At 47.0% G+C, this 14,249-nt stretch overlaps 3 protein-coding genes across 3 annotated transcripts; 2 read left to right on the plus strand and 1 right to left on the minus strand.

The window, feature by feature from the left end:
• Window positions 1–289: 289 nt before the first annotated feature.
• On the plus strand, window positions 290–1,020 carry LACBIDRAFT_332638 (uncharacterized protein; the record flags this gene model as incomplete). The annotated part of the gene is made up of 3 exons (XM_001887170.1): window positions 290–351; window positions 438–572; window positions 633–1,020. The coding sequence occupies 3 exons, from the start codon at window positions 290–292 to the stop codon at window positions 1,018–1,020; spliced, it is 585 nt and encodes a 194-aa protein (XP_001887205.1).
• Window positions 1,021–1,219: 199 nt separating this feature from the next.
• Window positions 1,220–1,878, plus strand: LACBIDRAFT_309986 (uncharacterized protein; the record flags this gene model as incomplete). The annotated part of the gene is made up of 3 exons (XM_001887171.1): window positions 1,220–1,303; window positions 1,361–1,618; window positions 1,672–1,878. 3 exons carry the CDS (start codon window positions 1,220–1,222, stop codon window positions 1,876–1,878), a joined length of 549 nt encoding a protein of 182 aa, XP_001887206.1.
• Window positions 1,879–7,365: 5,487 nt separating this feature from the next.
• Window positions 7,366–10,158, minus strand: LACBIDRAFT_309988 (uncharacterized protein; the record flags this gene model as incomplete). The annotated part of the gene is made up of 1 exon (XM_001887223.1): window positions 7,366–10,158. One exon carries the CDS (start codon window positions 10,156–10,158, stop codon window positions 7,366–7,368), a length of 2,793 nt encoding a protein of 930 aa, XP_001887258.1.
• Between the last annotated feature and the right edge of the window lie 4,091 nt (window positions 10,159–14,249).

A 14,249-nucleotide genomic window follows, 5' to 3' on the forward strand; every position in this document is an offset into this window, starting at 1 on the left:
GATGTAAAAAAATTTATTTTACTTACTTATAGTAAGGACAATGTATTCTAATGGTATAATAGTCATTAATTCCATTCCATGGAATCCATATGGACTGCTCCATGGAATCCATGTGGATATGCCTGCATTCCATATGGAATTTGATGGAATCCATATGGAATGGTGTTGGAGTCCATATGGAATTAATCATTCCATGACCATTCCAGCATCATTCCATATGGAATCCATGATGTCCATGGAATCAGAAACTGGCTGTGTCCTCAGCCAACATTGATTCCATGGATTCCATATGGAATTCTTCATGGATTCCATGGATTCCACATGGATTCCATATGGATTATACCGGGGAAGGTAAAGACCTCCTTGATGATTGAAGGCCTTCTGCCCAAGGCATCCTTTTTTTTTTTTCACAGCCTGCGGCTGGACTAACTAACCAGGTCCTGGTACGGAATTCCCGGGCCGGCACCCCCTTGGCATCGAGTTCAAATTAATCGCCGATCGCGTCGTAAATACAAAAAGAAACTACAGACTGTTAGGAAGGATAGCGGTACTACAGCCAAGGTCTCCGAAAGGTACGTTCATCCAGTTCCTCCGCTTTCTATCAGCATCAAGTTCTGACATTCAACGGGTAGATGTGATCCATTGTGGCTTATGGAGAAGGCCAAAGAACAATTTATGAAACTTACACATGGCACTCTGTATACGTATCTCGACGAGATCGCCCAATACTGCATCGCCAACCCTGAAGAGGCCCTGGGCTTCTGCGTGTTGATGGAGGAACAGTGGAATGCATTTATGATGGAAGTTCAGGGGGTGCTCGGAGATATATTGCAAATTTATGGATGCGGAGACATCTGGAAAAAAGCAGACATGGTAGCCCGCGACATCAGGCACGTTGTGAGCCTTGTTGAGGAGATCCATATGCAGGCAATGAGTTCCGTCGATGACATCGCAGATTGGCGTTCCAGCGGCATTTTCGGTTATCAGATCTGTCCCAAAGGCGCCAAGGTGGTTATCTAGTTTGTATCTAGTCAAATCTTATTCTTTTGTACCTATCTGAACGACCCTACTTACCTACTTGTCTGTTTATTGCTGATGTGGATTAACCCACAGATTTTGGTCTGAGGTCGCCTGTATAGTTAGTAAGCCACAAAAATAAAGTTCGACTGAGCATGTAGTCAAGACTCGCCTTGTCGAAAACCCCCATCGTCCATCCCAAATGGCCAAGCGCTCACTCAAACCCAAACCTTACAAACCCAAGTTCGTCGACACCGGCAACAATCTTGGCAAAAGGCGCCGTGAGGTATGATCGTGTTGAATTTCAAATGGCACCGGACCCTGACATGAGATTGATCGTTAGATCGCTGCCCAAGCCAAGTTAGACGAGATTGCTGCCGCAAAACGGCACCGCAAGTGGGAGCAAAAAGACGTTTTGAAGCAGCTCTTGCCTAGCTTTGTTGCTGCTTCCAAGGAGGGCCAAGTCACTGCTTATATGTCTCGCGCTTGTTTGGTGTGGTTCCTTCGCTTTCCTGAGCCTGCAGATGAGGAGGTTTTCGTCAATGAAGAGTTCAAAGATGACCCAGCGTACGAGGAATACATTCGGGAAGCGCGTCGTAAGGCAAGTTCACTCATTCATTGTGTGTTGCGCACGCTAGCTGAACCGCTTCGAAGTGGATGCGCGGGAAGCTCTCCTGGATGTGTGGGAGCTTCGCGACTAAAGAGGATGGTCCAAAGCCTGAGAAACCCGTTTGGGTGCTGGAGTTGAACTTGGCAGCGCAGGGGATTCTAAGCAAATTAGAAATACCTTGGAAATGGGACCCTGAGGCATTGGCGGCGTTGGAGGCCCTAGAGAAATGTGTGGCTCCATGCAAGAGGTAAAGAACGGTCTCTGTAGCCTTACAAACTGTTTGTAATTTGAACTAGAAACCGTTTGTAACACTACTTGATTAGATTAGTGACTTTAAACATTAGAAACCATTTGTAATGCTTATAACGTGATAGATAGATCTAGATTGATCTAGCCGTCTTTTGTTGATATCACCTTTTCTCATCCATGAGGGGTAAGGTACTAAGGCCCAGGGGCAAGGCCAAACGTTATGTTGTCGTGCGTGACTCTGACGACGACGACGAACGTCAGGACATATCTATCCCACAATCTCGGACTGTCTGCATCTCTGACAGTGGACATCGCATTATTCAAACCCCTCTTTCTCCACAAAAAGCTACATCTGCCGCTCGTTGCAGTCCATCCCCTCAGTATGAGTGGAATCCAAGTACCGAATACGACAACGTAGAAGAGACGACTCTTGATTTGGGAGGGGGAACTGTAGCCGAGAAGGTCGCGGCTAAACGGTATCCAACCTCGGTAAGTTTTCACATGTCCACCGCATATTGTTACTAATTTCACAATGTTCAGGACGCCCCTCTGCGTGAGTGGGCCGGAGCTACACCCCAAGACCCTGGTTATCGAGAAGAGTATTTGTTGGAAATGTTGAGGCTAGAGGGACGGGGAGACAGGTTGACGGATGACTATATGTCTTGCTACACAGGGGGGGGCGTCTACCGTTGCGATGATTGTATGGGCCGTTTGAGAGAGTGCCTTGATTGCTGCTTGAAGCGTCATGAGCACCTCCCCTTGCATATCATCCAGGTTTGTTTCTATCATTCTGACTTTCTCAGTTCTTATTAGCTTTTAGAAGTGGAACGGTATTTTTTTTGAGAAGATCTCGCTCAGATCGATGGGGCTGCGAGTTCAGCTTGGACACGTCAATTCGACTTGCTTGCTACCCCAGCCTGGCCACAAGGACTTCACAGTCCTCCAGACCAATGGCCTCCACTACGTGGCTGTGGACTTCTGTGGCTGTGACCAAAGGGTTATCTCCAATCGGCAGCAGCTCCTCCGCGCAGAATGGTTTCCCGCGACAATCCATCAACCACAGACGTGCGCAACATTTCGGCTTCTGGAACTCTTCCACGTCATTACGCTGTCAGAAAAACTCTCCGGTCACGAATTCTACAGGGCCCTCGAGTTCCTCACTGATAACACTGAGCTCGAGATTCCTAAGGTAAGTTTGGTATGCATTGTAAGATTCCGGTCACTTACAAGTCTGTTAGACTCGATATAAGTCCCTCATGCGCATGATTCGTGAGTTTCGCCACCTGAAGCTCATGAAGCGCCATGGGCGAGGGAACTTTGAGCACGGCATCACTAGTACAGCTCGCGGGGATCTGGCTACCCTTTGTCCAGCATGCCCGATACCCGGAGTCAACCTTCCGGAAAAGTGGGAAGATGTTGGAATAGAATGGAAGTGGGCATCATCTCTGTTATTTCAGTAGAGCCGAGCTGATTAGTGAATGTTTCTCAAGGTTTCTTTACGTGCTCATAATTGCCATGGACGCGAATTTTCGCTTGAAGAATCTGATGCGCTCGAGCCTCAAGAAGGACCCTGGATTACATACAGGGTTTGCGTACTTCCCTGAAGACGCGCCGTACCAAAAACATATTTTAAAGTATGCCACCCAAAAGGATGTACGTAGTGCTCTCGTTTACTCGGTGCGGGTATTGATTTTATTAAAGATTAGCACCTGCAGTGGCTTCAAGACGTTGGCAAATGCAGAGACACAATTCTCGGCCGGTTTACGCTCAACCGGCGTAGGAATGTGCCTCTGCGCTAGACATGAAATCATTCGCCCTGGGGGCGTGGGAGACCTTCAGAAAGGCGAACGGTATGTACCTCTTGAGTTGAGCCAATATGCCGGAGCTGATTTCCACTGACTTAGGTACTGCAATATGGATTTCGTGTTACTATCTGCCCTCGCTCCGCTCCTCGTCGCTTCGGTTTTCATCTCCTACGACATCGCTTGCCAATTCAAGCTTGGCTTCGAAACACGAATGCCCAAGTTACCGAAGGGTTTACATATTCCGCCGGACGTACAGCTCGACTGGGGCATCCCTAAGTGTCACTGCCCCATGCATAAGGTGCCTTGCCAGGCGCCCCATTCGCTAAATTTCAAGCCTGGTGTGGGCCGCACTGATGGTGAGGGAATTGAACGGAGCTGGGCCGAGATGAACCGTGTCGCGAATAGTACGAAGGAAATGGGTCCCGGGTCACGGCACGACACACTCGATGACCACTTTGAGCACCACAACTTTAGGAAGTATGTTTCGCTCGGTAAGTAATTCATGGAGCTTCGATGATCGATTATATGCTGACTACATTTTCAGGAAGGACCTTACATAGCCGCTTAACTCTTGCGATACCTGAACAAAAACGTCAACAAGCCATTTTCGACGACTTTTGTTCATCGCTCAAGGAGAACGGGCTGGAGGATAAATGGTTGAAGATGGTCTTAGAGTGGGAGAAAGACCCAAAGAAGCCGAATCCGTACATCTCGGTGGTAACCCGTACGTTTTGTCGCCATCTCTTATCAAGTAAATGCTTAACTGAGTGGTTTTAGATGCCTCCCAGACCGAAGTGAAAAAACAGCTTCTTGAGGAAGAAAAGCGCGCGGTGACTGCTGGCGTGCCTCAACTACACGATACCGGGCCTACAGGGTTCATCTCAATGGGCCTGGTTGTTGAAGAATCTCAGTAAGCCGTCTATTCTGCTCCTCATTAAATATATATGCTAATTGTGTACAAACATCTAGGCGGCGGATTATTTGGGATTCTAGGCACTCAGCCGAGCTCACGACAAACCAGGATAATGAACTGCAGCGCCGTCGTCTGCTACTTCTACGCCACGTCAAGCAGTTCCGTAACCTACAGGCTATCTACATGCCAGCTGCCACCATAATGTTGAACAAAGACGAGGCATCCCAGCAGGCGCTACCCGAAGCCAACCGCAGGTCATCAGAAGCCGAATTCCAGCTTCTTTGGCTTCCCTCGTCGCTTCCTGCCGACCATCGTAAACACAACTGCAACGCGAACTTGGTCGAAATCGAAGTCAAATTGCGTGAGGCGCAGTGTCACGACGCCCTGGACAGGATACGCAGTTTGCAACGTGGGCGGCTGTCTTTCATCGGATTCCGCAACCGCAACATTCGTGGACAGAACCCCAACACCAGGGCAAAGGAGACCCTTGACCGACTTGAGGACAAGACGAAAGCCATGGCGGTGAAATACATGGTGGCGAGATATGCATTGCTTGCGTTACAGGGTCCAGGAAGTTGGGAAAAACAATTGCGGCCGCTGATGCATGGGGATCTGACAACGCCAGATGGTCGAGAGATCAGCATCGAGATCCCAGGTGACACAGTGGGCCCTGACGGTCGGACATTGTCGAAGAAGAAGCGAAAGGCAGAGCGGCTGGATTTGGGGCAAGGAAAGAAGACTGTTTCATGGATCTGGACTACGGTAGGGGCGGTTGGCGATGATGACGATGCCGTGCTTCATGAAGGTAAGCAGCCGTCAATACGACAGGATTTACAACCGCTGATTAATTGCCAGCGGTGCGGATTGAATGGGCCAAAGCCCGTGCACGGTGCTTGCGCTGGACAGAAGAAGTCCACTTGCTCAAGGAAGAGATGCGGAGGGTTCGGAAAACCCTGGAGTGGAAAGCATCGTGGTGGGATGCTCGGCAGCCTGGCTGGCAAGCTTTGGATAAGCCAATGGGGGAGGGAGTAAGGGCGTATGCAAGCCGGCAGGCGAGCATCCAGAGAGCCCTGCACGCACAGTTTACACGCCTGTGGGACACGCCGTGGACGCCTATAGTGAGCGCGGATGAAGCCAATGAAGGCCCTGGGTGTGGCATTGACCCTGTGCTTGAATCCCTGGCGGAATGCGACGAGGATTAGTGTTTTTTTGGTCCCCATTGAATATATCTTGTTATTTACAGTTGTTTATTTCTAAGGCTATGACATCCAAGGTCTGGTCCTCCAATCCATCAATCACTTCCCCCCGACGGAGGCGGAAAGTGTTCAAGAACAAGCATTAATATGTCAACATATATCTGATATATTTTATTCAACTTCTATAGTGGAGGAACAAGTGGGAGATTCGAAAAACCATCAGAGCTCCAAAATGGGAGATTGTTTGATATTGTTTGCTTCTAAGGCCACGACATACAAGATGAATCCATCAATTTCCACTGATGCTGGAATAACAGGAGCATAAAAAAACAACGGAAAGGACAAAATATTATCTGTATTCCAGAAGGGGAGACTAATTTCAACTAAATACAGTAAAATGAGAAACCAGAATGACCTGCATAGACCCAGCTGGGTGCAGGCACTCCCTGAGTAATAGGGAAAACTGCATTATCCCAGGGAATAAGGCATAGGCCTACAGCCAAGGGTGCCATCCGTGGATTCCATGATTACTGGGATACGCACGAAGCCTTTAATGTGAGTACCTGTCTCAGTCAGTTGAAAAATCTGCATCTGATAGCCCTGTTGAAGAGGTGGCCGATTCTTCAACGACAAGTAGAGTTCTTTGGAGATCAACGTGATGACAGCGCAGGAGTCAAGGCGAAGGTCGATCTCGGGGTTGCTTGCTGTCGCTAATCGCCCTCTGGTGGATAGCACGGAAACGCCCACGGCAGAAGCTCCTGGTTTCGTGACTCTAGCTTTGGGCACACGGACTCGTCTTAGTGGAGCTGGTGGCCCTGGTATATCGTGGAAGGGAAATGTGAAGTCTTTACTCGCGCTTGATGACTCTTCTGACTTGATGCCTGTTGCGTGGAGGTTGTATGCGTAGCGTTGATCCATGGGGGCTTCGTGTACTGCGGGTGGAGGCTCCTCTCTCTTCGATTCGTCCATGTCTTCAAGAATGTAGCGGGAATCCGTCAACTTTGGCTTCGCTCGAGCTTCAGCATCTTCCTCGTCTTCTTCCTCTACCACAAAAGACCGTCGCCGGGGACGGTTAACTGAAGTGGGAGGGACTTCGTCGAAAATGCTTTCCAAGATGTGAGTTCCTTCCGTTAGTTTTGGGCTAAGTTTCACTTTTTCGTCCTCTTCGTCTAATACTTCTTCCATTGAAACAGTCTTCTTCGCGTAGGTCTTATGTCCATGAGAGTAGTGGTTCGATTGTCGAACTAGTGACATCACAGTTGCCTTATGAAAATCCTGATCCTGGGAGAAGGGGCTAGGCTCGTTTAAGTTGAGTAGTTGCTCCGCCACTTTGTTGTGGAGCAGAACTGCGTAGGCCGCACAATACTTCTCCTCTAATTCCGGTTCATCGTCTGAATGTCCGACTGAGAAGTGCACTGATCGATTCCTCGTTTCCAGGTAGACGTTCCAGTCTGGGCATTCCTTGTCCCAATGGTTCGGACTGCCGCACACTTTGCATGGGGAGGGGGGCTGTCTTCCCATCTTAGTGCAGACATGATCGTTCTGTTTGAATGGGTAGCCGCCCGGGGGAGGGGGTCATTGACGTTTTTGTAGGACTTGGTATACCTCTTTCAGAATACTCTCGTCTACAAGGGAGGGAATGGGGAGCGTAGCAGCAGAATCGTCGACTGGATCTGCCGTTAGCTCCGTAACATTTGCTCTTTTGTTAAATCGAGTTGAAGAGGTTGTTGCGCGGTCCGAAGCTAGCGTTCTGTCAGTCGATCCGGAAATCCCTATCCGTCGAAGCATGTATGCCAGGTTGTCCGCTGTGACGACTTGCGAATTCTCTATTCTAGAAGTATGTATTAATGCCCGCGAGTGTTCTGTAACTCTAGAGAACAACATGCTTGAAGAACGGATGCTATCGATGTTGATTACGGGACCCCATGATATAGGAGCCCTCTGCATCACGAGGAAAATTTCTAATGGTCCTCCCATGTCTCCATTAACTAGCATTCGCGTGTACATGATACGTCGGATGATAAACTTGCCCGGGTCTTCTCGCTCATGCCCTGCTTGCCGGAAAGACTGATTCTCGTAAGTAGCATTCATTTTCATCTGCCATGTACGTCCCAGATAACCTTCTTTTATGCCTCTCATGTAGGCAACATAGTGTGACCTCATGTATTCCTGTTGTTCATGAGAGCACATGGCGAACCACATGTGTACCGTAGAATCTTCTTTCAGATTCATCCACAACCAATAGCCGAGCGCTTGGGGTAAGTAACCTTTCATCGCGGCTAATTGCTGAATCTTCCAGAAATACTCGATGGCCATGTCGTGATTTCCATCCCAAGTCGGCAATTGTTCTAGCTTGATATCCGTCTTCACGGTAGGGATGAAATTTCCGTATGGTGCTGGAGGACGGTTTTCGTCCCAATCGGATCGACTAGAGGCGCGACTTCGAGTTCTAGATGAACTTGAAGAAGATGAAGGGGGATCAGGTGGTCCTCCTCCTCTACCGTATCTTCCTCGGGATCTCCGACTAGCAACTTGTCGTTCATTGTTCCTCGAGAAGCTGTGATTACCAGAGTTGGGGGGGGGGGGATCGTTGTCGGGCGGTCCTGAACTTCCTCCAGGATATCCTGGTTGCTCTTGGTCGGATTCGTGTTCGTCCGCTGAACCGGGAGCCTTTTGATTTCGAACTGATTCATCCGATTGACGAATTCTGCTTGTCCTTTCTGTAGTAGGCCGCGACGTGGTAGTCTGAGTTCTAGCCTGAAGAAGGCCTTGACCAGACGAGGGATTCGCCTCTTCGTGCTTCTGAGAGAGCATAGTGTGAAAAGACCGTACGGGCCCTGGAACTGTGTTCCATGGAGTCGAAGTGACAGGTTGAGTTGGTGGATTTGAAGGTGTGGAGTTCGTGATTGAAGGGTACGCAAATCCTGAAAATTGCATTCCGTCTGGGGAAAAGACTGGAACTTCATCGGTGCCGTATAGGAAGTTGTCCAAAGAAATTTGCCGGTTAGGTCCGGAGGTAGGAAAAGGTCCAGGATTACTTCCTTCGCCTTGTACGAACATATTCTTGGCAGACTTGAACGGCGTGCCACTACTCATTAAGGCTGAAGATTGCGGCAGCTCTAACTCGTCCGTTCCGGAAGCGAACTGAACGACTTTCGATCCTTTCCAAGGCGTCGTTAGTTGCTTCTTTTGCACTGTCGGTGGAGGATCGACTTCCTCCGGTAGTGCAAAGGAAGAAGCGGCCTTGTAACTCGTCCTAGCTGGAAAGTTGGCAATCGGCGATGAGGATTTTTGCGCTGGAGTCGTTAACCAAGGGGGAGCAGGGATGATACTTTCCCATTTCTCCTTCGTTTCCGTTAGTCGTCGTTGTGCATCTTGTGGAAGTTTTTGAGCGTGACGGGGAATCATACCGTGAATGTTCCGTAGCTTCTCGTCGACGTCTGGCAGTCCTGAGATGTACTTATGTATATCCGGATTGGTAGATACCGGAGAAGATGGTATTTGGATGTTCTGATACTCCTGTTGGTATTTAAGCATGAACTTTTGGGCTGCGCCCAATCGACTAGTTAATCCAAGCCACGCTGCATGTAATTGACTAGTAGTCTCAGCTCCTTCTAGGATTTCTAATATGGCATCGTCTGGGTCCACCTGAAAGTAGACATTCCGTTCTTCTATGAGTCCTGCCATGTGCTGAATGAAAACTTGAAGCTCATTTACAGTACGGCTTATTTGCTCGAAAAGAGGTTTATGTACCATGTATCGCTGAGTCGAAGCATCCGGGCCTCTGTCTATGACCTCGTCTCGAGCTAAAGACGGTTTCATAGCGTAGAATACTACCCTGGATTGAGTCGACTTCGAGGCTTCTCCCTCGTCACAGTATTCCAACCATAAGTTATACATTGGAGAGAGGGAGTAGCCGTTCTCCATTCCTCTGCGTGTGAACTGTGATACGCAGGGGGTCTCCTCCTCTTCTCCTGAATTAGCTGTGACGTCTATCTCGAAAGCCGTATCAGTGTTCACGCTAAAGGATGGTTGTTCGTTTGACGAGTGAAATTGAAGGGAACTGGAAGGAGGGGCGAAGAATACAGGAGCTCTCGCCGTCTCGTCCTTCGATTGAGATGTTGTCCGATCTGTCCTTTTCCCTTCCGCTTTGCTCAATACTCTCGTTGAGTTTTCTTTCGGCGTGGTCAGCGAACCTTCAGCCGTAATAGGACTGGTGGCGACTGTAGGAGTGGAAATAGCTTGGGAGATGGGTTTATGTAGACCGGGGGGTTGTTTACTGCCGTCGACTATGTTAAGTCGACGTGTGAGGGATGTCGCTGATGTTGAGGAGGACTGAGAAGAGATCCGAGGTTGTTTGCCGAACATATTTGAGTCCGAAAAAGAGTAAAATCCTTCGGGTTCTTCAGGGGTAGATGATGTGTTGTGAAGGGGCTCGGGTGTTGAAGGGGGTGAGGAAATTGTAGGGGAATCATTTCTTAGTACGGAAAAATAGTTAGGGGAATTGATACTCACCAGTTTGGTCGACGTGATCCCACAGTGTCCACCTTTGTGAGGGTTCAACTGCGTCTAACGTCGTGTATCCTGAAAGTCTGACGGTCTGAGGTGTGGAGACCCGAGGTGGGGTCGAGCTCTATCTCGGAACAGCCGGTCGTAAACACGTATCGATGTCTACGTCGACCGCAGACTCGATACCTGTTAGCCCTTGTCAAGTCAACCTTTCTGAGGGAACCAATTGCTCCGAACAACGCAAATCACCTAATACAGGGTTTAGAGGACTGTTAGTACAGTAGCTCGTATCCTGATGGATAGGTAGATGTGGTGAAGAAGAGATATCATATTTTCTGTAGTAATCAGTGAACTATGTACAACGTGAGAACTGATGACTAAAGAAATAAGGTTTCAAAATAAGGTGCAAGTGGAAAGTGCCGTGTACTCTACGATGGATGAGGGAGTCGAACGAATGAGTATCCATGGTATGTCACAGTATGAACGAGCCCTGTTTCGAAAGCCTATCCACTACTACAAATATCGCATTAAACCCATTTGACCAGGGTAAATTGACGATAAAATCCATGGAGATCGATTGATAAGGGCGGGACGGTATAGGGTTTGGTATCAGGTAACCGTACTTGTTAAAATTCGAGGGCTTCGTCTTCTGACAGACGTCGCACGCTTTGCAGTACTCTAGTACGTCTGCCTTCATCCTTTTCCAGTAGAATTTTTGGCTCAGATTCTGCCACAGACGTTCTGGACCTGCATGCGCTGATTCGAGGGGGTTTTCGTGGGCTTCCCTTAAGACAAGGTTTCTCTGTGTATGTGGGATGCACAGCCTCGGCTGGTAGCTTTCGTCTAGGAAAAATAGTAGTCCCCGTTCGTCCTTCAAGAATCGTCTGTTGTTTTTCCAGTTCTGTACGTCACGATCTTCGTCTTTCCATATTGCGCGGAATGACGGGTCCGTGTCGTAGCCTTTAACCCATTCCGTTATGAAACTTTGGTCCATTTCCACGTGAAGGTTTGGAGCCGGATTACTGGCGTCCCAATACTCTTCTCCCACAGGCAAGGTATCTAGTCCTTCTCCTTCCGAGTTAACGTCTTCGGGAATTTCCAAGTGCTGAGTGGTTTCTCCTGTACTTGCCGATCTGAATGCTGTCCATGCTGACTGAATGCCCTCTAGACATTCGTCGACACTCCAAGCTAGGAATGCTTCTCGTGCCGTCGAGTAGGTTAACGTTCTCTCTTGCGCCTCGGCCAAAGTCGAATCAGTGACGATCGAGGGGCTAGGATCTGAAGTGGGAGAAGTATGTTCAGGGGCCGCTCTATGGAGACGTGACAAAGGATCGACGTTCAAATGCACCCTTCCGGCTCGGTGTATTATCTCTAAGCCAGGTGCATAAGCGGAAAATATTGCCCCCCAGGCTGCGAGACGTCTATTGGCGTTCTCGTATGTGCGAGCCCACTGTAGCGCCGAATGATCTGTTATCAAGAGGACCGTTTCTCCTTCTATGTAAGGCTGAAACTTAACCAATCCTTCTTTCGCTGCTAACGCTTCTCTTTCAGTGGTGGAATACCTCGTCTCAGCCCCTTTAAAGGTTCTAGACCAATAGCCGATAACTCTTTCGACGTGGACTATTGAAGATTCAAAATCTTCCCCCCATTGGTCGTTATTTGGGCTATCCGCCGTTTTTGAACTGAGGGTCGTTGTTAACTTGGGCGGTGGCAGGCCTGCGTCGTATGCTTTCTTTAAGCGGTCGTAAGCCCTAGTTCCTTTCAAATCCTTAATTGCCATGGGCTGAATTTGTTGAAGTGCGCAACCTGCAGCCTCGTCGGAAGCATCCGTGTACAATCGGTAAGGTCGACCTTCTATGGGATGCCCAAGTACCGGACTGGATTGCAATGCGTCCTTTGCCGCTTGGAAAGCGTGTTCCTCTTCTGCCCCCCATTTCCAACAGGAATGCTTCCGTAGGAGGCTGAATAAAGGTGCGCAAATCGATGCATAGTAGGGAATGAAAGCTGAGAAATAAACTATCATGCCTAGGAACGTCTGGAGTTGCGACAATTTCTTGGGGCGTTCTAGCTCCAGAATGGCCTTAACTTTCTCTGTGTGAGTCGAGAGCCCTAGCCTTGAAACTTTGTGCCCCAGGAGCAGAATTGACCCATAAAACAGATGACACTTATTTGGGGATAAGGTGATTCCTGCCTGTTCTATGGCCTCTCACAAGTGGCTACCACCTTTATCATAAAACTAAGGCACTTGCCTGTAGAGCTGTGTGTATAAGTCCACAAGTTTTATGAAAGGCCTTTCATAGGTGTGTCCTGTGTCTTTCTTTCTCATAAAGGCTATGTCCTTCTCATAAGATATAGGCAAGGCCACAGAGTGCTTTTCATAATTAAACCTGTGCGCTTTCAATAGGTATTTCATTCACTGGGTTAGGTGTATTCATTGCCTTTTTCATAATTAATGGTGTGCACTTTCATTGAATATTTCATTAGGAATTTTGGGCGCTTTCATTGCTTTTTTCATAATTAATCCTGTGTGATTTCAATAAATATTTCATTCACTATGTTAGGTGTATTCAATGCCTCTATCATATCTAATGGTGTGCGCTTTCATTGAATATTTCATTAGGAATATTGGATGCTTTCATTGTACTTTTCATAATTAATGTTGTGCAATTTCAATAAATATCTCATTCCCTAGGTCAGGTGTATTCATTGCCTCTTTCATATTTAATGGTGTGCGCTTTCATTGAATATTTCATTAGGAATATTGGATGCTTTCATTGTACTTTTCATAATTAATGTTGTGCAATTTCAATAAATATCTCATTCCCTAGGTCAGGTGTATTCATTGCCTCTTTCATAATTAATGCTGTGCGCTTTCATTGAATATTTCATTATCAATTCTGGGTGCTTTCATTGTGCATTTCAATAAATATTTCATTAGCTAGGTTATATGTATTCATTGCTTCTTTCATAATTAATGATGTGCACTTTCATTGAATATTCCACAGCTTTCATTGGGATTTTTCATTGAGTATCTCAATATTTCATTCCAATTTCATATCTGCCCCCAGGGATATCATTATGATTTTTCATTATATTCCATGATAGCAATGAAATAGCTATTACGGTCCATCCAATGGGTCATTGGGAGGGTGGTCACATGACAAATTTCCAAAAATGGTAAAAAAACAAAAGTTGTAGCTCTTTACCATAGCTTCCAGAATCAGTTGGAATTATGTCCTAAAGTGCTTCCATTGTGGAGATATAAGGTAAAAGGTTTTCAAAAGCGCCACATTTTTTTTTGTTTTTTGCATTTTTCTTCATGAAAAGAACACTAAACAACATGATTTCAACAGATTTAGAAAGCTAAGAGAAGGGGCTACAACTATTGTATTGTGGGAAATTTCTCCCAAAAAGGAAGGTACATGCCCTAAAAGGGTAATTGACACTGACAGACTACAAAAGTAATTTATAGCCTACAAAGTTTACTAATAGACTACAAAAAAGACTACAAAAGTTGGACATAGACCACAAAGGTCAGACAAAGACTACAAAAATTAGTAGTGTCTGCTTTTCTCATTACAAAAGTAATAGTGTCCGCTTTTTGAGACTACAAAAATTAGTAGTGTCTGTTTTTTCAGACTACAATGGTTTGTAGTGTCCGCTTTTTGAGACTACAATGGTTTGTAGTGTCCGCTTTTTTCATTATAAAAGTTAATAGTGTCCACTTTTTGAGACTACAATGGTTTGTAGTGTCCGCTTTTTGAGACTACAAAAGTTAGTAGTGTCTGCTTTTTCAGACTACAATGGTTTGTAGAGTCCGCTTTGTTCATTATAAAAGTTAATAGTGTCCACTTTTTGAGACTACAATGGTTTGTAGTGTCCGCTTTTTTCATTACAAAAGTTAATTGTGTCCACTTTTCTGACATATAGTATGTAGTGTGGTTAGCTAT

The sequence above is a fragment of the Laccaria bicolor genome, genomic scaffold, assembly GCF_000143565.1.
Source record: "Laccaria bicolor S238N-H82 LACBIscaffold_43 genomic scaffold, whole genome shotgun sequence".
Taxonomy (NCBI): domain Eukaryota; kingdom Fungi; phylum Basidiomycota; class Agaricomycetes; order Agaricales; family Hydnangiaceae; genus Laccaria; species Laccaria bicolor.